Genomic DNA, 27,949 nt, shown 5'->3' on the forward strand with positions numbered 1-27,949 from the left:
ACTTTTTCATAAAAAGTTTATTGGAGGCGAGGTTGTATCACAGTTATCATGCAACTTAAAACAAAAGAAGCTATAGGAATGACAAATGAAAAGACTATAGGGGTTTACTTAGCTGGAAAAATGGGTCAAATCTCAACATTTAACTCAAATGCATCTATACCAAACACCATATCTCACACGCATTCCCCCTGAACACTGTTCTAGAATATCATGTATATTTCAATGGGTCTTTTTACCTCTGTGACAAATAACTGCATCTTAATTTAAACAGCTAAACAAACTGACCATGTAAGGTGATTACAGTATTCAATCAAATTAACCTTAGTCTATGACTGCATTGAAAACAAACCAAATAGCCCTGTCGGGAAGCACATTTACTGATACGGACCCCTAAATTACTTACAATCATCCAATGTTGAACAAGCTGAGCCTGGGCCTAAGTAATGCAATAAACTCTTCTTTTTGTTGGGGATGTGAAAGGTGATATGTATCATGTTAAGATGGGAACTTCATCTTAGAAAGGCAAGTATGTACATAAATGGAGGACACCAAGATGAAGAATTTATGCTTTCAAATTTGACAACTGCAGTGAAGGGAATTTTACCAAAAATATCAAAAAGGGCAACTGGAAAAAAATATATATATTGGGCAAAGGGTTCTATAAACACAAGAACCCAGAAGTGGGCTTTGCAGGATTACTTTTTCAAGAGAGGAGTGCAAACTGGGATATCCAAATGAAAGAGCACCTACAAAACACAAGTAAATGTAGTTGTGAATAATAAATTGGCCAAGGGGGTACAGTCATGTAAAAACAATGTATGAAAAAATAGCAAGACATAAAATCATTACATAATACTCCTTGACACATCGTTTCCATCTTAATCATAAAGACTACATTTTTGTATTTCATTTTGAAGTTTGGCATGGTACTTTGTATTGAGTCAACCCTAATCAATACAATGCATATTGAGCCATCAAAGAGCACACCTCACATGTCTATTTTTTGAACAGCAATGAGAAGAGGTAAGGCAATATGCTAAAAATAGATATCTGATGACTGCGTGAAGACCTGGGATGACCTCTCATTCAGTTTGAGCCGTTTGTTGTTTACCAGTTCAAAGTTATTCATGAAGAAGACTAGTGTTTTCCCCCTTGAGTCGCTCTGTCTCTCAGGCATCTTGCTCGGCGGGGTTCTGTGATGTCATCTCCACGCACCCTGAGTCTGCTGGAAGACACGGGGTCTCCGTCTGAACCTCATGCTGGCAGGCTCAGCTTCTTTCCTTTCAGCACTGAGGATTGAGATACATGTCAGAGGGTCCAATGATTAAAAAAAAATATATATATTTATATTTCCCTTGCAGTGTGCCGACTCCTGTGTACTACAACATTCAAAGTGTATCTAGATAGATTATAACTCATTTAGGATAGGATGTAGTCCTACAAACTCAAACATCAATAATTTACTAACTCTATTTGATCAATGTACCAATCAGGCTTCAGGAAGAAGCATAGCACAATTACAGCAGCCATTTAAAATGATATCACTGAAGCCATTGACAAAAAACAGCACTCGGTCTCACTTTTTATTGATCTCTAAGGCTTTTGATACAGTTGATCATGCTATACTAAGGCAGAGACTGTTGAGTGTAGGTCTTTCGGAGCATGCAGTTGCATGGTTTGCTAACCTTCTCTCTGATAGAACTCAGTGCACTCAATTTGACGGGCTTATATTTGTTAAATTGTCTGTCTTGAATGGTGTGCCCCAAGGCTCTGTACTTGCTCCACTCTTATTCACATAAATGATTTAGACAAAAATGTCCAAAATGCACAACTTCATTTTTATGCTGATGATACTGTTATTTACAGTTGTGCCTCGTCTCTTACAAAAGCTTTCCAGAACATGCAAACTGCTTTTTATACTGTTCAACATACCTTGTGTCAATTGAAGCTTATCCTCAATACTGACAAAATTAAACTAATGGTGTTCTCTAATGCAAGAAATAGACCTCTGAACCTTTCACCTATTACTACCTGTCAGGGTAAGGAGATTGAAGTTGTAACCTCATAAATATCTTGGAATTTTAATTGATGACAGCCTCTCTTTTAAAATAGCATATTCAACAACTTACAAAACAATTGAAGCTGAAATTGGGATTTTATTTTAGGAATAAGGCCTGTTTTTCTTTTGAAGCCAGAAGGAGGCTAGTGTCAGCTACATTTATGCCTTTACTAGACTATGGGGATATTTTATATATGAATGCTTCCGCTCAGTGTTTGAGATCAATTGACACTCTTTACCATGGCACTTTGAGATTTATTTTAAACTGCAAAACCCTTACGCACCACTGCACTTTGTATACCAGGGTTGGCTGGCCTTCTCTAGTCACTGGTAGACTTTTATTTACAAAGCCATTTTGGGTTTACTACCTTTTTACTTGCGCATTTTTATTGTTCAGAAATGTGGTGGGTACTCTCTTCGTTCGCTGGACTTTATCCTGCTAACTGTTCCAAACGTCCAAACTGAATTTGCTAAAAGGGCTTATATGTACTCTGCGCCATCGTCTTGGAACACCTTACAAAATACTTTTAAACTGGAAGTACACCCGATTGGTGTTTTTAAATCACTGATGAAGGATTTTGAGGCTGATTCCCTGACCTGTCAATGTTTTTAATTTGCTGTTTTATACTCTTGTGAATTCAATGGTTTTTACTAGATTACTTGTAGTTTTTCATGTTGTCTGTCTGTAATTTTTTTGTAATGACTTGATGCTGCCTATCTTGGCCAGGGCGCTCTTGAAAAATAGATTTTAATCTCAATGAGCCCTTCCTGGTTAAATAAAGGTTGAATAAAAAAATAAATAAAAAAACTCCAACAAAGCTTACTTACGCATACATAAAATACCAGATGGTCAAACAGCGAATACACAGATGGCAGAACATAAATCAGAGGTGGACATTTAGGTGGACACTCACCTTTGGTGACATAAAGGTAGAAGAAGTCACAGTAGAGGATGGTCTGCACCATGCCGGCCACAATGGCGATCATGTCGAAGAAACCCTCGAAGTAAAAGCGCCAGATCCAGTTGAAGAGGTACAGGGCCCGGTAGAGACCCAGGAAAAACAGGTAGTGGGTGGTGATGGTCTCCGCCTCGCCCGTCTTACTGATCATGAAGAGCTGGGGCAGGATGGCCACCGACTCCAGGTAGATGGAGAATGTCCACAGGATCTGATAGAAAGACAAACACACAACACTGTATATTAGCCATTAATCTCATCCGCCAGCTCTATCACAACTGACCATGCGGAATAGGTTAAGTAGACATCAACTAGGGGCTTCTCCTTCATATGTAATGTAAATGTCTCTAACCTCTAGGAAAGAGAAGTCATGGTTGACCAGGCAGGCGAGGCCCCCTACAGGAACCACCAGGAATTCCATTCGGAAGCTGTCATGGTTCCCATCATAGGTGGCCTTGAACTTCATGTAGATCAGGTAGACAGTGGCGTAGGCACAACCAATGTAGATCACCTGCAGAGAAGAGTATAGGGAGAAAATGAATGTATCCCATGTTAAGGGCGGCAGGGTAGCCTAGTGGTTAGCGTTGGACTAGTAACCGAAAGGTTGCAAGTTCAACTCCCAGAGCTGACAAGGTACAAATCTGTTGTTCTGCCCCTGAACAGGCAGTTAACCCACTGTTCCTAGGCCATCATTGAAAATTAGAATTTGTTCTTAACTGACTTGCCTAGTTAAATAAAGGTCAAATAAAATGGTGCTGAGAAGAAAATAGTAGCACAGTCTCTCATAAGGACTAGGGCCAGAATAAATCTACAGATAGAACCCCCAGAGAGATTTGGTGAGGACATTGTCAATTGCTTATGCAGACGACTAAGGGATTCTATGCCTAGCCCAACTTAATCTTAACACTTAATCTATACTATGGAGAGAAGGAAAGAAAGGCTCAGCCATCCTCTTACCTTCATGGTGGTGTTGTAGAGGGAAATGAAAGAGGTGAGGAGGTCCAGGTAACGAGTAGTGAAGACCAAAGCAAACAGGATCTGGCTCTTCCCAGAGATACCTGGATGGGACAACCAGTTTAACAACAGTAGGACTGATAAGACCTGGGAATGAAATAAGAAATTCTTCTTCTAGTTTTGCATCACTTCAAGAACAAGTTCTGGAAGAATGGCAAGTCCTTCACAACTTCTGAAATTTGCAATCCCCTTCTTCCTTTGCAAGCCCCTGCCCAGTCAGAGAGCTGCAAGTGTGATAGTATCTTATCAACAGTAGTTGGAAATGTGAGTGAGACAAACCCATGTCTGACTAGAGGGTCTAGTCTGATTGCTGAAACTACATCAAGAAATGCAGCAGCATCTCAAGACCAGGGTGATCACTCTGCAACTAATGCATCTCCATGTAGGCCTAATCGTAATGTGCACAAGACATCTTATTTATTCCATATATTACAGTGACTGGTATTAGAAAAAAAACAGCAGATCCTAATGCCTCAAAGGCAAATGAATCCGATGCAAACAAGGTTGATGAGAGAAACGTGTGCGAGTGTTTAGAATTTACGATGTGTTCAGCTAATTTGACACATACATTTATAAGTGTCGACTACTTTTGAGTGAGAATGCATTGATTCCTTGCCACCGAATTTAATTTCGTGAGACTTTCAAGAATGCCACGTCAGAGTCCAGATCTAACAATCAAACGCCTGGCTACATTGAGTGAACTCGCATGCCAGACTGTTGCAGAAAACAAGGTGACACTAGACGGGATGTTTAAACAAAAGTTATTCATAAATGCCTCATCTGAAAGCAAGGTACAGTGTCCAAACCTGCATCACTTTATGAGCAATCGATTTTTTTAAATCGTCGACTATTTGGGCTGTTACACGTAGCTAGCTAATGAGATACCGTAGCTAACATGTTTTGCATAGGTGGCAAACCAGATATTCAATGAAGGCTTTGATTAAACAATAATCCATGTAGCTACTTTAAAATCAGAGCAATCCAAGTTGCCGCGCTAGAATAGACAGTTAGCAAGTTGACATGCTACTGTGGTGAAGTAGCTAACATTCAACCAATTCAAGCTCACTAGCTAGCGAACACTCCAGTGCACACAACATGATCTGCATGTTTCATGATATATATATATACATACACATACACACTGATCAGCACTTAAAATGCCATTCGTTGCTTGTTTGTTCTGTAGCTACCAGCTAAATATATATACTATCCATGTTAGCTAGCTGTCTACAGGGATCTAAACTACAGCTAACTAGATGCGTTGGAATATGGGCAGACGGCTAACTAAATACATGAGTAGACAGCACATAGCCAACAAGTCATTTGAAGAAATATACATTTTAGTGGCTAATATACTCACCAGCACACGACCTGGTTTTCCATATTTTCAGCAGGAGAATGATGATAGCTGCCAAGTGAGAGAGGTCTCCCGTTAACCTGAAGATGTTCATTGCTAGAGCTGATGCCTTCTTTTGACACCGGTGAAAATGACTTAAAGTCTTCTGTTAACTTTTTCCTGGTTTAAACTAGCTTTCTAGCTAACTTATTTAACCGGCTTCACTATCCCTTTTTTGATGCAACGAGTTGAAATATGGCGATAGGGCAAGTCGACGTGGAAGGGGGCGTAAGAAAAACGTAAATTACACAGCAGGGTTCGGATTGGATACGGCGGTTTGAGTGACACCTGTGCTAAACACGCCCTCCATTGGTAAGAATTTCTAGTTGAATAAACGCAATGTGACTGTCATGCCAGGGACTTGAATTTGAAGATCAGCGAACAGATTGATTCTCACATCTCGCTGATGCTGCAACACGAGAAGACAGTTTTGACTGACAACTGTGAGAGAATTTGTTTGGGATTACAACACCAAACACATAATGATGAGATACTTGGTAAACAGGAGGAAAACTGAGAGAAGTGAAAACATCCATCTTCCTGTTCTGTCTATTGCACACTTAAGTCATGAGATCACAGCGCGCACACACACATATCGTGTCAACATTATGTTTTCATCAGAACGGATTTGTCAGTGTTCTCCTCTATCACGCTAATTAATCTCGACAGCCGGTAAGAACATATCAGCTAAATTAAATGTATCATATCAGCTAAATTAAATGTGATCAAATATCAGATTAAAACGGTTATGATTCCATATTAGCTTCACTTATAACGATTGAGAGTACAACTTTATGATTATACGTTTATCTCTTTTTACTCCAGTCATCATGGAGAACAAGGAAAACTGCCCCCCAGGGTTATCGTTACACCAGCCAGACGATATCATTTGGCGGATAGGGGGTCAGTCAGCCTCTCTCCCCTGTAACATCGCATATGATACCAATAGGAACATTGATTTCCTCTGGTTCGTCTTCAAGCAGGACGCTCACCACTCGGTCGATCTGATAACCCAGCAACACAAATACAGCCTGGAGAGAAACAGCCTAAATATCAACTCACTCCAGGCCAATGACAGCGGGGTGTACCACTGTGCTGCCTTGTTTAGAGACGTGGTATGCAGCGGGGCACAGGAGATAGGGCAGGGCACCACGCTGGTGGTGAGAGGTAAGAGCATAGAATTAAAAAGAACATGTGTCATTTGAAATTATTACTCATAATTTAATGTATCTCTATGGGTAAGAGTGTTTGGGGTAGCAAGTGGGACTTTTCAGTTCTGCTCAAGTTTTGCCTTTACAACCATATGAAGTGCCAGTTCTCCTGTGTGCTTTCAGAGAGGGGCGTGCAGATGGCCTGGCATGTTTTGCTGTGGCTGCTGTTTGTCCTGTTAGTCTTGTACAGTCTGGCAATACTGATTCTGATCATTCGTAAGAAGGTAAGCTATTGTATTACTCTAGATACATGCATATAATGATCATTATGAATTGGTTGTTGTTTGAGATGTAACAGAGCACAAAATATATTGACCAATCATGCAACCATCATAATCATCTAGTCTACATTGGATTCTAACCTGCTCATTCTACACTAGACTGGGAAAGACATTGCCGTTTGCAGAGGCACACAGAAGAGTGACATCCAGGTGCAGTCTTCTCTTTTGTACTGCCTCACTGAAGTTGTTCATGATGTCTTACAGAATACTTGATACCAGCACAATGTGCAATGTGTTCTCAATATTTAGTTTCACCATGTTGTGGAAAGCCCAATGTCTTAAACAAGGAACAGCTCTATTTCTAAGCCCTTGCTATCATTGTTTTGTAAGAGGGGGTATTCCTCTTCAGTAAATTCCTAGTAAAATCCTCAGTCTCACAATGTTGAGACTTTAATGTATGTTTACATTGCAGAAAGACAAGGAAATACAACACTTCTTAGTTGTTATTTACCACTGGGATGTAACCAATTTGTTTGCTGTTCATTCTCTCTTACAGAAGAATAAAGTTCGAGTACAGTTTGGTGCTGTTGTGCAAGAGCTGTACGGTAAGAGGAACTTACGAAGTAACAAGAAAAACCCCAACCACAGTGGCCCTGCTCAAAACAAGGTACGGGATGGTCACATTGCATTTTCCTAATATGGCTTATTGGCTTTCCTAATAAGTATGAGAGAGGCTAGGAAAGTGCTTAGATTTTATGTTAATGTTATGACTCAGTTATATCAACCGGTTTTCAATTGACTAAATAATCACACCTTGTTCTTAAGCAAACTGTTCTCTATCAACACATCTAATCTACACCATGTTGACTCTACAGCTGATAAACTCAACTGAATCGTCTTGCAGGTTGAAAGCCCCCACTCCAACCATCCAGAGGACATTTACCAAAACCAGTGACTCAACAAAAAGAAGAACCACTAATGACAGCTACTTCCCTACACAGATCTTCAGGCGGGAGACTATAAACGAAGGACACTGCTGACCTGCAAAACGACTAACCAAAATCTAAAACTGACCCTTAGCTTAACCAAAGAGAGTAACCAGACAAAAACAATCTCGATTTATTGATAAACTTCAAATTAATCAGAAAGAAAAACAGAAGTCCCTCTACTGAATCTGAAGTTCACCTATTTGAATATCCACATTTTTTTTGTCCATGTTTCAGTTTGAAAAGTCAACGTAAATAACAGTGCAAGTTATTTGAATGAAGGCGTATTGTTTTTAAATGGAAACAGTGTAAAAGGACACGTAGGAAACATTCCCCAACAAATGAATGCAAATCATTTGAATGACAAGTAATAGCATGTTTGTTTGGTATTAACTATTTAGACAAAGGCACAACATCACAATGGTTCAGGTCCCATGATAACAGTATGTAGTATACACAATGTCAAAGAAAATATCTGTTTTACATTCAATTTGTTTGGAGAACAAAGTCTGAAAACTAATAAACTATGTGAAAGTAATCTGATGCTACAATATCCCTCAGTCATACAGTTTCCACAGTAACTAACATAATATTATTGCATAGAGTAATAGCAGACTCAGGTACTGTGCTCCTGCTACCAGAGTTAAGGTCAGTACCATTCCCTTCATTACCACCAGACAAGTTCACCGACAAACATAACAAACACATACAGATGGAGTGTTTTCTTCTGCAGTACCCTCCGGCCATTACACACCCATGTTCCCTTTAGGAGTGCTGCAGCAACCTATCAAGTCTTAAAAGACAGCATAGACAGTGACTCATAAACAGCATAAATTGAGTGACTCAGCCGTCGATATACATGGTGTCCACGGTGTGACTGCTGCGTATTGAGAAGGGCTTCCAGGCGAAGACTTGCAGGGCGGCGATACACATGGGCACCACACACACCAGGTAGAACATGGTGGTGTGGAGGGCCTCCAAGTCACTGCAGGGGAGGAGTAGAACATTATTCAGACAGTACAGGATCTGTTACAAGATATAGAGGAGCTACTGGAAATGTGTTGTCATGAATTCAACCAGTGTGTCTGTGTATCAAGACAATTCATAAAAATTACATCTAATAATGCTATGATAGAGATACATTAAAGTAACGGATAATTAACTACCATGTCGTAGAATAAATGCAGTTGCTTTCCATGGGTTCACTGACACAATTAATGTAACATGTCAATGTAGCTATTTCACCACTAGGGGGCGTAAGCAGTCATCTCAGTAAGCGTAACATTAGAGTTCAAGCTTTAACCCCAGCAAGTTGTCAAACATTACATCTACGGATAACAATGTGTGATATCGGCACCTGAAATGAATCAAATGCTGCTTTAATTCAGCCGGTGACTCGCTGGCAGTGAACCAATCCTAGATAATTCCTACTCCTACAGCTCCAAAAGACACTAGGCCGTAACAGTAAGACTGGTTTTGTCAGGCTAAAGTTAATTTGCATGCTGGCAGAGCAAACATGGATTATAGCTAATAATGCAAAACACAGAACAGGATCTTAAATGGTCGTCCTTGATAGTCTAAAGTGCCTTCCTCACCTCACTTATCTGAAGACAGATCAGATACAAGCAAAATGGATGTCTACAGGGAATTCACTTTCACCTGTTCAGTACTCACCACAATAATACAATTAACAAAAAGGAGATAAGGAGTGGACATTTAAGACTATTGAGACGCAGCCCTTACCCGGGGTTTGCATCCCTCCCAGCAGCCCTTACCAGGGGTTTGCATCCCTCCCAGCAGCCCTTACCTGGGGTTTGCATCCCTCCCAGCAGCCCTTACCGGTTGTTTGCATCCCTCCCAGCAGCCCTTACCTGGGGTTTGCATCCCTCCCAGCGTCCTTCAGGTTCTCATAGCCAAACTGGTTTAGGATGGAGACCACCAGCATAGGAGCCAGAGACTGGGCTGGTTTAGTGAACAGAGCATTGGTCCCAAACACCATGGAGGAGAGGGGGGAGCTGTAGAGGACAGAGGGAAAGGACACAACAAGGCTTTAAAACTTGATCCACTTACTTTGACGTCATAAGGATATAACAATGACAATAATAATCATGGATTGGAATGATTGGATTTATATTTTCCATCAAGGGCTCAAAGCGCTTTTAGCTCTACCCTTGCTAGTGTTTATCTCCGTCACTGTGTTTACATTCCTGTCTGTGTACTGTACGTGACTTACAGAGATGCACATTGATTGTAACCTTTTGTAAGAACATACAGCCTCTGTTACTTTTGTAATGTTAGGTAGGTGCCCTTCCAAGGGAGGCTGTTAGGTACTGTAGCACTGCCAATTAAGCTCAGTGTTAGCCTACAGAACACACCTGAGAGAGTAGTTCTATTTCTGTCTATCTGTAATGGATGGCTGGGCGGGTGGAGGTCACTGTGTGCTGATGTGGCACTATTATAACTGTGCTGTCACACAGCAGACCTGGGTTTACCTGCGCTTGTGTCTCTGAAGGTCTGAGTCGATAATGTCAGCCAGAGGCAGGTTAAACAGACTGAAGGCTGCCTGGACAAGGACCCTTAATGGCGACAAAGAGACCATATATTTTTTTTTTTTTACAATTAAATAGTGTTTGTATGATAAAGCAAACAGTTGTAAAATGGCCTGTTGTATATCCAACTCATGGAGCAAATCATGTTACTGAATTACATAACTGACATTGATATATGTGGAAATTTACTGTCATTAATGCCAGTGGCTACAATAACATATAAATAGATGATATAATAACATTACAATGACAATACCATAACATAACTTCTTACATGTTAGCGGTCAGGAAGAATGCCAGGATGTAGTAGTGATGTGGCCCCAGCACCAGCATGACGGCAGCCATGCCAGCCTCCACGTAGAAGGTGAGCAGGATGATCTTGTAGTAGCCTAGGCTGTGGAGCAGGCTCTGACTGCTCAGCACAACCAACTGAGAGAGATGCACCACAGAGAGATGACAATAAGATACAGTAAGTAACACTATTGGAATAAATCAATGAGGCAATGCTATAAAATAGGTGGTCTAGTGTGTGGTCAGCACTTGGCAACGCACTCAATGCAATACATTGGTGATGCTGAGTGAGGTTAGTGACTCCCTCCACTCAGTATAAAGTGTTTTGAGCTGTGGTATGTTACCTGAGGACAGATGAAGCCAGCTCCATACATGAAGCTCTTGGCCAGAGACGGAAGCACGTTTGGGGGTATCAGATGCTCGGCGAAGATCATAGTGAAGTTATTACAGAATGCCACCATGAAGACCTGGAAAAAGTGCAAAGGATAGGAAATATAAATGCAATGGTCAGCTGTGGTACACACTCACATGTCCCCATTAACAGAACAAACCACATTCTGTGCCCCCATTCAGTGGCTGTATCCAAGTCTTTTTCTCTGACCTGAAAGAAGTTCATGAGCACAAAGAGCTGGAAGTCCCTATTGGTCAGGATCTGCAAGGTCATAGAGGTCACCAAGGAGAAGGAAAGAGTTGATTGGCCAGAACCTTGGTAGTTTGACCTCTGTGCTGACCCTTTGGTGTCAAAGCGGCTCTCGCTGTGTAGGCCTGTGTAGATCATGCAGCCACAAGCCAGAACGGCCACCAGGACAGTGAAGCCCTGGAAGGATGGGAAGTCATCCATGTTCTGGGAGTGGAGGCTGCAGAATAGAACACTGGAGGAACCTATAAGTGACGCCACCTGGGGAGAGGAGGGGGAAGAGGAGACAAACGTGAGAACACTTTACTGACTTCAGACAACAAAATAAATACCATATACAGGCTAAAATGAAACATGTAAAAAAACACTACACAAAACACCTCCCTTTCCTACCTGGTTGTATTTAATGAGTCTCAACCTGCTCTGGTGGTGGCCTGATATCTCTGCAAAGAGGGCGCACTGCGCCAGCAACACAAACGTCAGCATCCCGTCGAACGCACACAACGCCACCATCAGGTGGACGCCGCTCATCCAGTCGCCGGGGGCGTACTCTCGCCATGGAAACCAGGCGAGCAGAAAGGCGATTGCATAGAAGGGAGCACCATACAGAATGGAGAGACGACGTTGAGAGCAGCACGGTACGTGGGAGTTATCCTGCAGGTAGCCGAACAGAGGGTCGTTCACTGCGTTCCACACCATGTACACCACCTGTCAAGATGAAGGGATGACATAATTATTGTCTTGTTTGCATATAAATGTGTATCTCAAAGTTGCAAATATTGCACAATTGCCCAAATTACACATGTCAAAGGACTGTATATGCTGTCATGTGTTGTTCGTTCCACTTAATAAAGTGTGAGCAAGCTGCATGGCCAATAATACCATTGTACATACATTCCTCACTACCATTGAGCATTGACATATCAAGCCAGTTATTCCCATTTTGAATTGACATACTATTATTGGGCAGTGCACAATGTTGGCCTATTATTACACAAGTGCACCATAGTCATATGGCCCAAAGGCTACTGTTGCTGTTTAACAAATAATAATGTGGTTCGGTTACTGGCCCAACACTCTAACCACTGGGCTACCTGCCTCTCATAAAGTTTACAGTATCTGTTACTGTAGTACAGTACTCACTTGTGACTGATGGAAAGCTCCTTCTGATATCTTGTACCTGTTGAGGAACAGCTTGACATAGTAGAAGCTGAATATGCTGTTCATCATGCCTGCTCCCAGGGTGGTCATGGAGTAAGCCACGGCGGCGGGGTGAGCCCCCAGACTCGCCAGGTGCCCTAGGATGTTCAGGCCGCCGAAGGTGCGAACACCTGCGGCTGGTTTCTCCACGGTCATGCTTGGTGGTGGTTTAATTTCCCCAGGCTACTCACTTTGATCTAATTACCACAGACTTGCAAAGTGAGTCGAGTGTCACTTGAGTGAAAGGTGAGTTTATAGAAACGGAGTTCACAGCTATTCATATTCCATGGCAAAAGTGCTGCAGTCGAGCGCAGGATTTCTACTATTTCAGCTTGGTCAGCAAACAGACTTTGCAAATACTAATTAAGATAACCTCACTGATGAATACACAATCACAACTATGTGTTAATATAAAATAACAACATTATGCTCCTCTCCTCGATTGCAGCTATCAAACCCGTTTCTGTAAATGCGGAAATAGGCGGGGCAATAATCCAACCATAACAAACAAACATTGGACAAAAAGGTGCTCTGGTCCCACCTACTTTCTAATTATTGGTCAATGAACTGTCATTAAAAAAAGTAGTGTTGCTTTTTACTTAGGGGCTGAGTTCGTTCTCCGGCTGCGCAGATTGCCACGTTGCTGCAGAAAGACACCGGACTACGACACCAGAGGATATTGTCTGGTCACTCCAGGCTGTTTATCACACCGGTGTTTTACGATTCTGCCGGGTGGAGCGTGCACTCTATTGGAATACAATTGTCAGTGGAAATGCTGACCGATATGATAGTGGAGGAAGAGTTTGAGCTCAAGGATGAGGAGCCATGGTATGGCAAACAGGACCTTGAGCACGGTAAGAGACTTGTGTTGCGGGCGTTGAAGGGAGGGATAGCTTGGATGCGTCCTAAACAGCCGCAGCTGAGAGGGAACAATCACCAGCCTCCTATTGCAATACAACTCCACTATTCTACAGTCATCTGAGGTTACAGATTGGAAAATAATTACAAGGTTATTTTAAACTGTCCTAGACAAAATCAGTGAATAGCCTCACGGTTATTGCACGCAGGCTGATTTACATTTTCAGTGGCAGACATGCAATTGCCAACATTGCAACCGCAAGTCTCAAAGGATACACTTTTCATAGACCCACATCCATTCCATTTTGAAAACACATTTTTTTAAATTAAAGTCTCAACAAAATGAGTGATTTGTATCGAACACATTATCTTATTGTAAATGGTAACACTCTTGTGACACTCACACAGTCAGTATATTGAGAATTACTGAGAACCTTCTTGTTGCCAGGATATCCTGAGGCTGTCACTTCCCATGTGTTGATTGTTGTGTTTTGTGTGTGCAGGCTACAGTTTTTGTGGTTTGTTTGGGCACTATTTGCATGTATATGTGTACTGCATGATTATTGTGCACCTACCTGTATGTTGTTGATCATGACACTCATTACATTACGTGGCTGGCTGCAACCTGGTCTCAGAGCATTTTGTATTATTCTGTATGTAAATCCAATACACTCCATTTAGTATGATACGTTTCGTATATTATGTATTAATTTGTGGATGTCCATCACCCATTTTGTTTAATATGTTCTGAATTATAATTTGTAATGTTATGAATTTACAAAATGTACAATATGTTATGACTTTACAATATAATATGTTACGAATTCTAGCTAGGTGGCTAGGATGCTAACGTTAGCTAGGTTAGGGGGTTAGTTTAAAGGAAGGGTTGGCTAAAGGGGTTAAGGGTTAGCTAACATGCAAAGTAGCTTAAAGTAGTAAGTAGTTGAAAAAGTTGCTAAAATACTAAAGTTATTCGCAATGAGATTCGAACTCGCAACCTTTTGGGTTGCTAGACGTTCTCGTTATACAAAACAAAAGGTTAAATTGATACACCTTTATTTTGTTAGGGTTCCCACACAGCCATATTTCCATGTTACAGTGCTTGTTTACAGAAAACAGGTGGACTACCTGTGCAAATTAGCTATCTGCGTCTCCGAACACGTGTGTAAACGTGTTGTCACTGAAAAATACTGTCGGCTGCAACTGTGTTAAAACCTCTTAAATCTGTGTGTATTTTGCATTTGGAAATAATATTGATGTGATATGAAAGTAGAGGGATTTATGTTTCAAGAACCATACTGCAATTGAGAATTGATTTAGATTGAGTTTTTGGCTGTTTTGGCTTCCAGAGCCAATTCACCTTTAAACAGAACATGTAAGGACCTTGGACTAAAAGGAGTAATGTTAGCCCAATATTGGACTGAAGGAGCCTAACATACTATGTGTACACATTTGTGAAAGTGTGAACTGATCCATGTTTAGTGTGTGTATATGTCACAGTGACTCTCCTTGCGTTGTGCTTTGTCCAAATAAATCACCCCAGCCAGGGGTCCCAGTTGAGCATTATTTATTATCTGTAGTTAAATAGGAAACAGCACGTTAGTTGTGCAGGACTTAATGATGTTGATGGCTGTCGATGGTAAAATCTGTAGCATGAAAACATCTGTTAGCAGTGGGCGTATGTGACCATTACATCGGTGCATGCTAGCTAACACACTTATTTATATACAGCAATCATATACCAAAGCACATCCCAGAAAGCCACTCAATCCCGAACAGGTACCATATACCCACACATGTATAAATCAGCAACACATTGTAAAATATAGAAAACAGTATTCAGAACGTGACCTACCCCTTGCGTCACATTTTCATACTGGGGAGACCTGACGTTCGCGATCTCCCCCTTTCTGAAAGCGGGGCCAATAACAACACGCCTTATTGTCATCGGAATTGAACCAACCAATAAGAATGTTTGAACATTAAATGCACCTTTCTTTAGAGGCAAGTTGGAAACATAACCACCCTGTTACATGTACAATAAATGTGTTTTGTTTGCGTGTATCTATTTACAGATCTCCATTTGGCGGCTCAGCTGGGTAAGACCCTGCTGGACCGGAACCATGAGTTGGAGCAGGGGCTACAGCAGATGTACTCCACCAACCAGGAGCAGCTGCAGGAGATTGAGGTAGCTAGTCTAAATATAATCATACTAGGCCACTGAGAGCCTAGTATGTGCTTACATACTAGGCTTACAATACAAACACACACACCACATTGTAGGTTACATTTTTTCCCACTGATTTAGAATCAGTCGGCAACATAAGATGTGTAATATGAATTAATCACTTTTTAAACCTTGCTCTGAAGGTCACTGTGGCTGGAATATTGCTTGTTAATAAATGACAATTTTGCAGATACTGTACCACTGGAGTAGCCCTACATTCATTCACCATATTGTTTTTTTTCCCCCTCATCAATCTATACATAATACCCCATAATGACAGCAAATACATTATTTTTTTATTTTTTTCAATTTTGGCTAATTCATAAAAAATAAATTAAAAAAATCACATTTACATAAGTATTCAGACTCTCAGTAGTGTAACGACCCTGAGTTCATAAGCACTGATATCGACTCTGCACCACTCTATTTGTGGCGTTTATCCCATTCTTACTCTCAAGCTCTGTCAGGTTGGATTGGGAGCACAGCTGCACAGCTATTTTCAGGTCACTCCAGAGATATTCAAGTCTGGGTTCTGGCTGGGCCACTCAAGGACATTCAGAGACTTAAGACTTGTCCTTGGCTGTGTGCATAGGGTCATTGTTCTGTTGGAAGGGGAACCTTTGCCCCAGTTTGAGGTCCTGAGCACTCTGGAGCAGGGTTTCATCAAAGATCTCTCTGTACTTTCTCTTGATCCTGACTATTCTCCCAGTCTCTGCTGCTAAAAAACATCCCCACAGCATGATGCTGCCACCACCATGCTTCACCATAGGGATGGTTCCAGGTTTCCTCCAGACGTGACGCTTGGCATTCAGGTCAAAGAGTTGAATCTTGGTTTTATCAGACCAGAGAATATTGTTTCTCATGGTCTGAGTCCTTTAGGTGCCTTTTGGCAAACTCCAAGCAAGCTGTCATGTGCCTTTTACTGTCAGTGACCATCGGGTTCTAGGTCACCTCCCTGACCAAGGCCCTTCTCCCCCGATTGCTCAGTTTGGCAGGATGGCCAGCTCTAGGATGAGTCTTGGTGGTTCCAAACTTCTTCCATTTAAGGATGGAGGCCACTTTTCTTGGGGACCTTCAATGCTGCAGAATTGTTTTTGGTACCCGTCCCCAGATCTGTGCCTCGAACATGCCCTGTCAACTGTGGGACCTTTTTATATATACAGATGTGTGCCTTTCCAAATCATGTCCAATCAATTTAATTTACCACAGGTGGACTCCAATCAAGTTGTAGAAACATCTCAAGCATGATCAATGGAAACAGGATGCACATGAGCTCAATTTCGAGTCTCGTAGCAAAGGGTCTGAATCTTATGTAAATAAGGTATTTCTGTTTTTTTTATTTGAATCCATTTGCCAAAATGTCTAAACCTGTTTTCACTTTGTCATTATGGGGTATTCTGTGTAGATTGCTGAGGATTTTTTGTTTGTTTTGTATTTAATCCATTTTAGAATAAGGCTGTAACATAACGTGGAAAAAGTCAAGGGGTCTGAATACTTTCCGAAGGAATGGCACCTGTCCTGTATGTAAACAAAAACAGGACTTCGGTGTTCAAAAGCAATAAGAAGCTTAGCTCAACTGTATGACGTCATTAGGAAACAACCCTACGCACAGACCAGCAAGTCCACCAATGGGAGCCGAAAGTCCACATTGACAAATCTCTCCCCCAAATCTCTTTTCTTGTCAGGCTCTTCCGATCGTTAGTTTCCTCTTGTTAAATGGGATCAAGTGAAAGCCTGTCTGGATTAGCTCATGACTTAATTGGTCCTTGGCATTGTGCATTGCATGGACAGGTATTTGTCTAACTATCTTTAAGGCACCTTTAGGACACCTTTCACTGTAAGGAGAGCAGTGGCCAACGGCTTTATGCTTCCTTCAGTAGCCAAAGGCTTAGTCAAGGTAGTGAACTTTCACATAGTTACTACTGATGTTATCCTGCCTCAACACAGAGTATCTAAGGCTGTGTTTAGACAGCATAGCCTAAGAGAACTTGGTGTGCAAATGCTCTTTCCTGCCTCGCACCTCATGATATATGATGGTGTGTTTAACGACCTACATTTTGGGGATGCCTAATAGTACCCTCACTATATTCACGGGATGTATCCTGCTGAGTACTCACACACACACTTGTTCTCATTTAGGGTGGTGGTACAAACAACATGACATTTTGGTATCAGACCTTTCTGCCTTTCCTCCATCATCCTGACTAGTGACCACTTAAGTATGAACTCCTTGCTTGTTCACAAGGGTCGACTTGCGCTATAGGCGCCGGGTATGCGGCACAGGTCTGATTTGTACAGTAATTTCCAAACAAACAAGTATGAACAACAGATCTGTACAAAGATTAGCAAATATGTGCACTGCGCAGGTGCTAGCTTTGGGCGACCATGGTGGAACAAGCAGTATGTGTTCGGTGAGCAGTCTCAACGAGTTCACACAAACAGGTGATGCATTCAAAGGGTGTTCAGGTGCAAACGTGTTCGTTCAGCACACAACCAACCACAGGGGATTTTAACATTAACCAAAAATGTCAATTCCACAGTAACAGAATGATGCTGAGACTCCCAATTTTCCACTTTCAAATGTACGTAAAATAAAAACCAATGATCGCAAAGTTAAAAAAATAGAAACGTACAACTTCATGTACAAGGACAACTTTTAACAATTTCCACAGAAAATTACAAAAACACGTTTACTTGAAGAACAGTGCAGAGGCAACGTTTGGTAACAGAAAGACGGCACAAACAGCACAGACCACCATTCTGTTACCGTGGAATAGCCCAAGAGGAGCCTAAGACCAGGTACAGACACCACATATAGATATGGTCAGATACATGGGATTACAATTCTAAGCACTGAAGGCATTCGCCTCATAATAAGCACTGTAAAGAATTTTAAGGTCCTTTGTTGACCTGCTGTCAGTTAGATGGTCTCTCCAGTAATTAAAATAGAACGGGACAGTTGGTACAGTCAGTAATAGTCGGACATCCTGGGGTTAAACGTCAAGACAGAGGTCTTAGACTAGAGGGTTAAAACCTCTACAGGATCGGTGCCCCTCCCCGCTGGACGGTTGAGCTAACGTGCGCTAATGTGATTAGCATGACGCTGTAAGTAACAAGGACATTTTCCAGGACATAAATTCTTGTTAATCCAACTGCACTGTCTAATTTAGAGTACCTAATACAGTGAAATAATACCAAGCTATTGTTTGAGGAGAGTGCACAGTTATGAACTTAAACGTTTCAATTAACCGATTTAGGCACATTTGGGCAGACTTGATGCAACATTTTGAACAGTAATGCAACGGTTCATTGGATCAGTCTAAAACTTTGCACATGTACTGCTGCCATCTAGTGACCAAAATCTAAATTGCGCCTAGAGTTCTAAGTCATGTAATGGGCTTATTCTTGCATTTCAACGATGATGGAACAAAAAGAGACCGCATGTTTTTTTATTTGTATTATCTTTTACCAGATCTATTGTGTTCTATTCTCCTACATTAATTTCACATTTCCACAAACTTCAAAGTGTTTCCTTTCAAATGGTATCAAGAATATGCATATCCTTGCTTCAGGTCCTGAGCTACAGACAGTTATATTTGGGTATGTCATTTTAGGTGAAAAATTTAAAAAAGGATTGGATCCTTTAACAGAGGAATATAGGCTTTTTATTTTCAGGTAATGGTTAGATAGATATGTAAAGTTCAAGGTACTATTGTCACCTATTCAACTACTGTGACTGTGTTACTCATCTGTCAGTATTGTGACACTGCTATTGTTTTTCACTTTGGACTCTTAAGATCTTTGTACATTTTTGACTGCAAGATCAGTAAAGTATCTTGTAATTGTAATTATTCGCCTACCTCCTCATGCCTTTTGCACACAATGTATATAGACTCTATCTTTTTTTTCTACTGTGTTATTGACTTGTTTATTGTTTACTCCGTGTAAATCTGTTATCTGTTCACACTGCTATGCTTTATCTTGGCCAGGTCTCAGTTGTAAATGAGAACTTGTTCTCAACTAGCCTAACTGGTTAAATAAAGGTGAAAAAAATAATTAAATAAATCTTTCACATGTAATTGAACCAGCTCAAAGTTCCATTGATGTATTTTTCAACTGAAGTGTCTCTCTGAAGGAGATCCCTGAGTGATGTGGGTTAGGGCTTTATCCTCCTATGCCTCGTCTGCCAGTCAGTTAATATCAAAATCTAATGATTTGAATTAGTCGTGATGGTTAAGCCTAAATTCGAGGGCACACGGGGATCACTTAGGAGTCCTTCAACAAGTGGCAGTGACCCATCCTGATAATGCTAAGTGGTATATGTCCCAGCTCCATGCTTGCATAAAGTATTCTGGTCACAAAGCCACAGTGTTTTGCCAGTTCAAAAGTGTGTTCGGTGCTACTGGTCCTCTTCACTGACCTGTTTCGTAATGGATCATTGTTCTGAGAATCGAATTACAAGAATGAGAGGACTTGCATACTGTAGCAGTCATAATGGAACCATAATTAAATGCTTGATCAATACTTACATACAGTAAAAACTCTATCACCTGACAAATGCTGGACCCTATTAGTGGACCCAAAAACTGTTCTATCCATCCTATTTCAATGGCAATTACCTTTGACCTCCTCCCAGTACCTGACTAAGCAGGTGGATTTGCTGAGGCAAATGAATGACCAGCATGCTAAGGTATACGAGCAGCTAGATGTGGCGGCCAGAGACCTGGAGCAGGGCAACCACAGGCTGATTCTGGACAACCGCGTCGCCCAGCAGAGGATCAACTGGTGAGACTCAGGACTTTGATTCCTTTCTGAAAATAGTAGCTGTAAACATTTTTACCCCCAGTATAAAAACTTAGATGCCAAATTTACTAAGAGGCAAGGTTTTGGCTAAATTAATTTTCTCCACAAAGCTCAGTAATTCGAACCACTTCTATGCTTGTCCTCTCTCTCAGCCTGACAGAAACGATCAACAGTCTTGAGACCCACATGGAGGACTTGCAGACCCAGGTGGAGGAGCTGAGGACAGCCCAGTCTGACCGGAGCAGGAGAGAACTGGCCGAACAGAGACACAATCTCGGCGCACAGAGTGTGTCCTGCCTCAAGGAGCTGTATGACCTGCAGAAAGACAAGTGAGTATGTGCATGTATGTGTCCTGCAGCTGTGCAATTGAACCTGGTGCCAACAAACCGCTAATGTTATTGTTAGTCTAAAACATCCATTCCGCCACAGAACCAGATGTGTTCAGCTTTATTCAGCTCAAATCAATGTTGATCAATTTAATTCTCATCTCAACCATGCAAACCAAGACTAGGCTGAGAAGAGAGTAGATGGAGATGGAAACCAAATGAGCTGGCCTTATTCTGCAGTGGGAATGGTCACCGTGAACACTAATTTCCTGCACTCGGATTATAGTAACTAAACAATTTGGAGATTATGTGCATGCTAAGAGAGGGAACACAATAACAAACAATAAACAGAGGAAGTTACCATAAATGTTATTTTTAAAGTACAGTAACAAGCATGTGCCTTGAAAGGAATGTTCTACTTCAGCTAGCCTGAATGTTTGTCACTGGCCAAGTTATAGTACATCATTCCAGGAATTGTGCGTCTGGCCTTTCTGAAAGTTTTTATAGAAACTGCACTATCAATCATCAATGGTGTCAAACCAGCAGTCATAGAGCCTCTTCTCATCTCTTCCCCTTCTAGTGATCTGCATACTGTGTATTCCCTTTCAGTACATATTAAGTAAAGGAGACAGGCAGAGAGACACTTGACTATTGAGATGGGTCCATAGTCTAATGACTATGTATTACCGCCATTATCAGCCGTGTGCTGACTGGGCGTCCCCAGGTCACCCAGACCCAGACCACCTAATCTGGGCCAAGGCTTTTCGGACATAATACCCTGCAGATAAATCTTTCAGAGGAGGTTAAGTCTAGCCTGTATACACACACTAACATACACACATAGTTTAGTAGCCTGTTTTAGCATGCAATACAAAACCACTGATAAAGCACATACAGTACCAGTCAAAAGTTTGGACACCTACTATTCAAGGGTTTTTCTTTATTTGTACTATATTCTGCATTGTAGAATAGTAGTGAAAACATCCAAACTATGAAATAAAACACAGGGAATCATGTAGTAACCAAAAAGGTGTTAAACAAATCAAAATATATTTAAGATTCTTCAAAGTAGCCACCCTTTGCCTTGATGACAGCTTTGCACACTCTTGGCATTTTCTCAACCAGCTTCACCTGGAATGCTTTTCCAACAGTCTTGAAGTTTCCACATATGCTGAGCACTTGTTGGCTGCTTTTCCTTCACTCTGCGTTCCAACTCATCCCAAACCATCTCAATTGGGTTGAGGTCGGGTGATTGTGGATGCCAGGTTATCTGATGCAGCACGCCATCCCTCTCCTTCTTGGTCAAATAGCCCTTACACAGCCTGGAGGTGTGTTGGGTCATTGTCCTGTTGAAAAACAAAGGATAGTCCCACTAGGCTCAAACCAGAAGGGACGGCATATCACTGCAGAATGCTGTGGTAGTCATGCTGGTTAATCAACCCCACATCAATGGGTCCTTGGGACCATAACACAGAGCATATAGCTTCTAACTCCTCTTCCTGTTCCTAAGTGTGCCTTGAATTATTCTAAATAAATCACTGACAGTGTCACAAGCAAAGCAGCATCACACCACCTCCTCCATGCTTCACGGTGGGAACCACACATGCAGAGATCATCCGTTAACCTATTCTGCATCTCATAAAGACAAGGCGGTTGGAACCAAAAATCTCAAATATGGACTCATCAGACCTAAGGACACATTTCCACCAGTCTAATGTCCATTGCTCGTGTTTCTTGGCCCAAGCAAGTCTCTTCTTAGTGGTGTCCTTTAGTAGTGGTTTCTTTGCAGCAATTGGACCATGAAGGCCTGATTCACTCCGTCTCCTCTGAACAGTTGATGTTGAGATGTCTGTTACTTGAACTCTGAAGCATTTATTTGGGCTGCAATTTCTGAGGCTGGTAACTCTAATGAACTTATCCTCTGCAGCAGAAGTAGCTCTGGGTCTTTCCTGTGGCGGTCCTCATGAGCCAGTTTCATCATAGCCCTTGATGGTTTTTGCGACTGCATTTGAAGAAACTTTCAAAGTTCTTAATTTTCTACATTGACTGACCTTCCACATTGGCTGATGTCTTAAAGTAATGATGGACTGTTGTTTCTCTTTGCTTATATGAGCTGTTCTTTCTATAATATGGACTTGGTCTTCTACCAAATAGGGCTATCTTCTGTATACCACCCCTACCTTGTCACAACACAACTGATTGGCTCAAACACATTAATTAAGAAAGAAAGAAATTCCACATATGAACTTTTAACTAGGTACACCTGATCATTTAAATGCATTCCAGGTGACTACCTCATGAAGCTGGTTGAGAGAATGAGTGTGCAAAGCTGTCAAGGCAAACTGTTGCTACTTTGAAGAATCTCAAATATAATATATATTTTATGAACACTTTTGTTGGTTAATACATGATTCCAGATGTGTTGTTTCATAGATTTGATGTCTTCACTATTATACAATGTAGAAAATAGTCATAAAGAAAAACCCTTGAATGAGTAGGTGTCCAAACTTTTGACTGGTACTGTACATGATAAAAAACAGGCCTCTATAACCACATTCACCATCGTGTTGAACCTTTAGTCCTTTCCCTGTCCCAGGTACATGGCCTATGAGAGCCTGCGTGTGGAGCATTCCTGGCCAGCAAGGAAGGAGTCCTGTCAGGACCCAGACCCCGATGAGGAGAACTCTGTGCTCCAGCGCTCCATCCAGACCCTGCAGGCTGTTCTGGCCTCTGAGCGGGGGAAGCGGGAGGCAGCGGAACAGGAGACTGAGCTGACTGCCAGGGAGAACGGGGCTCTGGAGCAGCGGCTGGCCCTGCTGGAGGGCTGCCGGGCTAGGCAGAGGGAGCTGGAGGCAGAGGTGGAGGAGCTACGGCAGCTGTGGCAGGCCGACTACGCCAACAGGTACGATCATGACACTTTCTAATCATACTTGGTACATGTTGTTTGTATATTCGGCATAATAAAGACAATACTCTACTCCACCAGCGTCAGGAGACCTGACCGGCTACTGCTGCCTGACACTGTCTTCTTCGCCCCAGAGGAGAAGCCCAGTCTGGTACAAAAGGAGGAGGAAGTGGGGGAGCAGGGGAGGCGCAGCCTGCAGAGGTGCAACAGCGAAAGTGTTCTGAAGGGGACACTAGCAGACGACATCCGGCGGGGGCATGAACGTACATGTATCAGAAGAGCAGAGGCGGTGAAGCAGAGAGGAATCTCCCTGCTCAATGAGGTGGACGCCCAGTATAGTGCACTGCAGGTAAAGGTTTTCATTTCTCATTATTGCATAATCAACACAAAGACCGAGGGTGAAACTATTTCCATTTGTCTACGATGTGCCCTCTGAATAAGAATGACAAACAAAAGGTCTAGGAGGTGAAGCAAATGACATTTTTATGCAGTAATTTGAGTTTGTTATACAGTGTGGAAAGTTGCCGATGAGTGACTGAACGTTTGCCTCCTGCAGGTCAAATACGAGGAGCTTCTGCGGCGCTGCCAGCTGGGGGCAGACGGGCTCAGTCACAAGGCCGTGCAGACACCCCACAGTTCCCACGGCACTGTCAGTTACCCCCAACGGCGCCTCTCAAGCTCGGCCACCTCCATCGGGCTCCCAGCTGTCCCCGAAGACAACGGGCCTCAGCCGGAGTACAAGGCCCTTTTCCAGGAGATCTTCACCTGCATCCAGAAGACCAAAGAGGACCTAAGTGAGAACAAGTGGCCGAGTCCGGGTCATTGACTCTGGGGATGATGGCAGTATTTGTTCTTTCTGCACCTTTGAATGGACTGCTCAATAGGATATTGCTATAGGAGAGGGCCTCAAATAGCAGATTCCAAAGGGTGTTTTGTGTGTGTGTGTGTGTGTGCGCGCACGTGCACTAACACCTGTACCTCTTATACAACATGTGCCCTGTTGTCTCCTTCAATCCTGTCAACGCTATCACCTCGACACGCTCCGATGGTTTCATAAGCACTTTTCTTATCTACCGTCCATCCCTTTGACTACTTTCCATCCTTATCTACAAGTTTGTTTTTGACGCAAACATTTCCAGGTCAAAGGTTGATAAATGGATTGTTTGAGTCCTGATGCTATCACCTCTTAGCATCCGACTGCTCTTATGCCTCATTTAGCTCGATTAGATGGCACCACCTCTTCACTTGAAGTCAATGGGTGCAGTAATATTAGCAACCAGGGTTTTTCTATTCTTTTGTTTTCTACTAAATTCAAGTAACCATAGCAATTAGAATGGTATGTGTATGTACCATAGATTTGGTCTTGCAGCTTAATGAGTAGGCCTACGCTGGGTTTGAAAGTGTTTGTTTGTACGCTGTTACCACGTACAGAACCACCACTGTACAGATCTTGGACTTGCTTAGACTATCTAGCAGTCTGTGTTCAATCCACTTAGTGTTAAGTCTGTCGTGGGAGCCATACCTTTTGTGCACACTGTACATATTGCCAAATTATAGATTTAACTACATTTGTGTACCTTTTTATTATGCCAACTTAAGAGTACTCGACAAGATGGAGTACTTTATAGATGCACTATATATATCTATATCTCCACACAAAAGTATGTGGATACCCCTTCAAATTAGTGGATTTGGTTATTTCAGCCACACCTGTTGCTCACAGGTGTATAAAATCGAGCACACAGCCATGCAATCTCCATAGACACACATTGGCAGTAGAATGGCCTTACTGAAGAGCTGTGTGACTTTCAATGTGGCACCGTCATAGGATGCCACCTTTCCAAAAGGTCAGTTCATCAAATTTCTGCCCTGGCAGAGCTGCCCCGGTCAACTGTAAGTGCTGTTATTGTGAAGTGAAAACATCTAGGAGCAACAACGGTTCAGCCGCGAAGTGGTAGGCCACACAAGCTCACAGGACGGCAACGCCGAATGCTCACTACCGAGTTCCAAACTGCCTCTGGAAGCAACGTCAGCACAATAACTGTTCGTCAGGCGCTTCATGAAATTTCCATGACCGAGCGTGGGTTTCCATGACGGGAGCGTAAGATTGCCAATCGTTGGCTGGAGTGGTGTGAAGCTCGACGCCATTGGACTCTGGAGCAGTGGAAACGCGTTCTCTGGCGTGATGAATCATGCTTCACCATCTGGCAGTCCGACGGACAAATCTGGGTTTGGCGGATGCCAGGAGAACGCTACCTGCCCCAATGCATAGTGGCAACTGTAAAGTTTGGTGGAAGAGGAATAATGGTCTGGGGCTGTTTTTTAAGGTTTGGGCTAGACCCTTCAGTTTCAGTGAAGGGAAATCTTAACGCTACAGCATACAATTATATTTTAGATGATTCTGTGCCTCCAACTTTGTGGCAACAGTTTGGGGAAGGCCCTTTCCTGTTTCTACATGACAATGCCCCAGTGCACAAAGTGAGGTCCATACAGAAAGGGTTTGTCGAGATTAGTGTGGAAGAACTTGACTGGCCTGCACCGAGCCCTGAACTCAACCCCATCGAATGCCTTTGGGATTAATTAGAACGCCGACTACCAGCCAGGCCCAACATCAGTGCCTGACCTCACTAATGCTCTTGTGGCTGAATAGAAACAAGTCCCCACAGCAATGTTCTAACATCTAGTGGAAAGCCTTTACAGAAGAGTGGAGGCTGTTATAGCAGCAAAGGCGGGACCAACTCCATATAATGCCCATGATTTTAGAATGAGATGTTCGACGAGCAGGTATTCCTGTACTTTTGGTCATGTAGTGTATTTATGGAGGTTGGGCCTATAGTAGTCAACATTGATTTATAGATAGATTGGCCTGTAATACTAGAGAATCATAAGTGAACACTGGAAAAGGCCCAGTCTGTTCTCACTGTTTCATGGTCATTTGTGTAATGTGTGTCCCTATAGCTACCTCTGCCAACAGGACACATCGCGGCTTTGCACTGACCGATGGACACTTAAATACTTTTTAAAAAAAAAATGTATTTGACAATTATTTCGACGATGAGATGGTATTTATTTCTCTGCTAATATTTGTCATTTGTCACTGTATTCCAGATCTATAATGTGATTGTTGTTGTAGCGAATGCTGATTCAGAAGTTCATTGGCTTTGAGTTTGACTGACACTGAGGTTCAAAGTATGATAAGGTGCTTCTTAATTGAATGTGAAACTTTTGTAAGTGGATGTGTTAACACAACAGAAAAAAGAAGATATATGATTAAGGTTGCAGTGAGTTGTCTTTTAATTTGTGGATCCCTCAACCAAAGGTGCTTAATCTCAAAGCCCTAAATATGGTAGACTGGTGGTTCTCTGCTCAGCAATATCCTGCCTTTAGACCACAACAAATGAGGGTAGGCGCAGTGGAGTCGGTCATACAGACACTGAGACACTTCAGATAACCAAGAACAAGAGGTCAGATCAATACATATCTTTTCCATCTCAAGTCCAATGCTTCTCGGTGTCTGGTATGCCAGATGGGTTTACTGTTTCTTACTTGTGATGGACTGAAAAGTAGAAACACAAAGCCTGTCAATATTGACTTCCTTTTTGCTCCATTCAAAATACTTGTCTACTTGGTGTCTCAGGGCAGACGTAAGGAATATAAATAATATGTTGACAAGGAGATACATAAAAGCAGCAGGACTAGAGTTGTGTGTATTAGATGAAAATACCATCTGGATTAGATGATCAGTAGCCAAATGGTCAGCTGAGGAATGACCTGTTAAAGCCTACTTCTTTGTTTCGGGAGTTATTCAGAACAGGAAGATAGAACAAGTTCTAACTGATCCCCTGGTCTATGTTCTCTGTTGTAGATTCACATCACCTCCATGACTGTTCTGTTTTGAATAAACCCCGTAACAGTCTCTGGGTTCAAAATGCAGCTGTACATCAACAATGGTGGACTTCAAGTTGCCCTTTCTCCCTCTACGACCAGGGTCCATTATGACGTTACTTATCCTGGACCGAGACTCAAACTTGACTTCCATTTTGTGTTTTACATCAAATTGCAACTTGAAATGATATTATTTGGCTGAACTATTTGTTAATTCTATACTTTGATATAATGAAAATGAGAACTATTACAAATGGCAATTTCATAGTAATATACAACTGTAATTAATGCAGCCTATATAGTAAGATGTCATAGATCAGCATTACAAGTGTTCTCCATGATGACTAACACGTGCTTACAGTGAACCAATAAAAAAAATAATTGTGCCAGAGGTGTTATGATTTTTTCCCATACAACAGCCTCAT

General features: G+C 42.0%; 4 protein-coding genes across 5 annotated transcripts; 2 read left to right on the plus strand and 2 right to left on the minus strand.

Moving 5' to 3' along the window:
* Window position 1: 1 nt before the first annotated feature.
* On the minus strand, window positions 2-6,251 carry LOC110538737 (ER lumen protein-retaining receptor 2). The gene is made up of 5 exons (XM_021625699.3): window positions 5,390-6,251; window positions 3,973-4,073; window positions 3,368-3,526; window positions 2,974-3,226; window positions 2-1,289 (listed from the first exon to the last, which is right to left on the minus strand). The coding sequence occupies exons 1-5, from the start codon at window positions 5,478-5,480 to the stop codon at window positions 1,255-1,257; spliced, it is 639 nt and encodes a 212-aa protein (XP_021481374.1). The 5' UTR covers window positions 5,481-6,251; the 3' UTR covers window positions 2-1,254.
* On the plus strand, window positions 5,721-8,381 carry LOC110518428 (immunoglobulin superfamily member 6-like). 2 transcript variants are annotated; one of them, XM_036938929.2, is made up of 6 exons: window positions 5,721-6,097; window positions 6,251-6,592; window positions 6,760-6,860; window positions 7,017-7,067; window positions 7,414-7,524; window positions 7,762-8,381. In XM_036938929.2, exons 2-6 carry the CDS (start codon window positions 6,256-6,258, stop codon window positions 7,810-7,812), a joined length of 651 nt encoding a protein of 216 aa, XP_036794824.1. In that variant the 5' UTR covers window positions 5,721-6,097; window positions 6,251-6,255; the 3' UTR covers window positions 7,813-8,381. The 2 variants fall into 2 exon arrangements, with proteins under 2 accessions (XP_036794824.1, XP_036794826.1); XM_036938931.2 differs by lacking the exon at window positions 7,017-7,067 and having other exon boundaries at window positions 5,733-6,097.
* On the minus strand, window positions 7,963-13,020 carry LOC110538732 (solute carrier family 68 member 1). Its single transcript, XM_036938925.2, has 8 exons — window positions 12,464-13,020; window positions 11,714-12,028; window positions 11,285-11,581; window positions 11,028-11,150; window positions 10,667-10,821; window positions 10,336-10,419; window positions 9,715-9,858; window positions 7,963-8,828 (listed from the first exon to the last, which is right to left on the minus strand). The coding sequence occupies exons 1-8, from the start codon at window positions 12,674-12,676 to the stop codon at window positions 8,687-8,689; spliced, it is 1,473 nt and encodes a 490-aa protein (XP_036794820.1). The 5' UTR covers window positions 12,677-13,020; the 3' UTR covers window positions 7,963-8,686.
* An 87-nt stretch (window positions 13,021-13,107) lies between these two features.
* On the plus strand, window positions 13,108-27,912 carry LOC118936509 (cerebellar degeneration-related protein 2). The gene is made up of 7 exons (XM_036938926.2): window positions 13,108-13,374; window positions 15,454-15,566; window positions 20,242-20,390; window positions 20,561-20,737; window positions 23,331-23,636; window positions 23,721-23,988; window positions 24,196-27,912. The coding sequence occupies exons 1-7, from the start codon at window positions 13,293-13,295 to the stop codon at window positions 24,463-24,465; spliced, it is 1,365 nt and encodes a 454-aa protein (XP_036794821.1). The 5' UTR covers window positions 13,108-13,292; the 3' UTR covers window positions 24,466-27,912.
* Window positions 27,913-27,949: the final 37 nt, after the last annotated feature.

Source organism: Oncorhynchus mykiss, chromosome 12 (genome assembly GCF_057628025.1).
Source record: "Oncorhynchus mykiss isolate SJ-2025 chromosome 12, ASM5762802v1, whole genome shotgun sequence".
Classification (NCBI taxonomy): Eukaryota; Metazoa; Chordata; class Actinopteri; order Salmoniformes; family Salmonidae; genus Oncorhynchus; species Oncorhynchus mykiss.

Excerpts from the sequence above, each read along its gene's own strand:
- LOC118936509 (XM_036938926.2), top strand. The coding sequence starts at position 13,293 with ATGCTGACCGATATGATAGTGGAGGAAGAGTTTGAGCTCAAGGATGAG. Across the intron at positions 20,738-23,330 it reads TATGACCTGCAGAAAGACAA|GTACATGGCCTATGAGAGCC; the intron begins GTGAGTATGTGC and ends TCCCTGTCCCAG. Across the intron at positions 23,989-24,195 it reads CCCAGTATAGTGCACTGCAG|GTCAAATACGAGGAGCTTCT; the intron begins GTAAAGGTTTTC and ends TGCCTCCTGCAG.
- LOC110538737 (XM_021625699.3), bottom strand. The coding sequence starts at position 5,480 with ATGAACATCTTCAGGTTAACGGGAGACCTCTCTCACTTGGCAGCTATC. Across the intron at positions 4,074-5,389 it reads GAAAACCAGGTCGTGTGCTG|GTATCTCTGGGAAGAGCCAG; the intron begins GTGAGTATATTA and ends TGTCCCATCCAG. Across the intron at positions 3,227-3,367 it reads ATGACTTCTCTTTCCTAGAG|ATCCTGTGGACATTCTCCAT; the intron begins GTTAGAGACATT and ends TCTTTCTATCAG.
- LOC110518428 (XM_036938929.2), top strand. The coding sequence starts at position 6,256 with ATGGAGAACAAGGAAAACTGCCCCCCAGGGTTATCGTTACACCAGCCA. Across the intron at positions 7,068-7,413 it reads CACAGAAGAGTGACATCCAG|AAGAATAAAGTTCGAGTACA; the intron begins GTGCAGTCTTCT and ends TCTCTCTTACAG. Across the intron at positions 7,525-7,761 it reads GTGGCCCTGCTCAAAACAAG|GTTGAAAGCCCCCACTCCAA; the intron begins GTACGGGATGGT and ends ATCGTCTTGCAG.
- LOC110538732 (XM_036938925.2), bottom strand. The coding sequence starts at position 12,676 with ATGACCGTGGAGAAACCAGCCGCAGGTGTTCGCACCTTCGGCGGCCTG. Across the intron at positions 11,582-11,713 it reads GACTCATTAAATACAACCAG|GTGGCGTCACTTATAGGTTC; the intron begins GTAGGAAAGGGA and ends TCCTCTCCCCAG. Across the intron at positions 11,151-11,284 it reads TGCTCATGAACTTCTTTCAG|GTCTTCATGGTGGCATTCTG; the intron begins GTCAGAGAAAAA and ends CACTTTTTCCAG.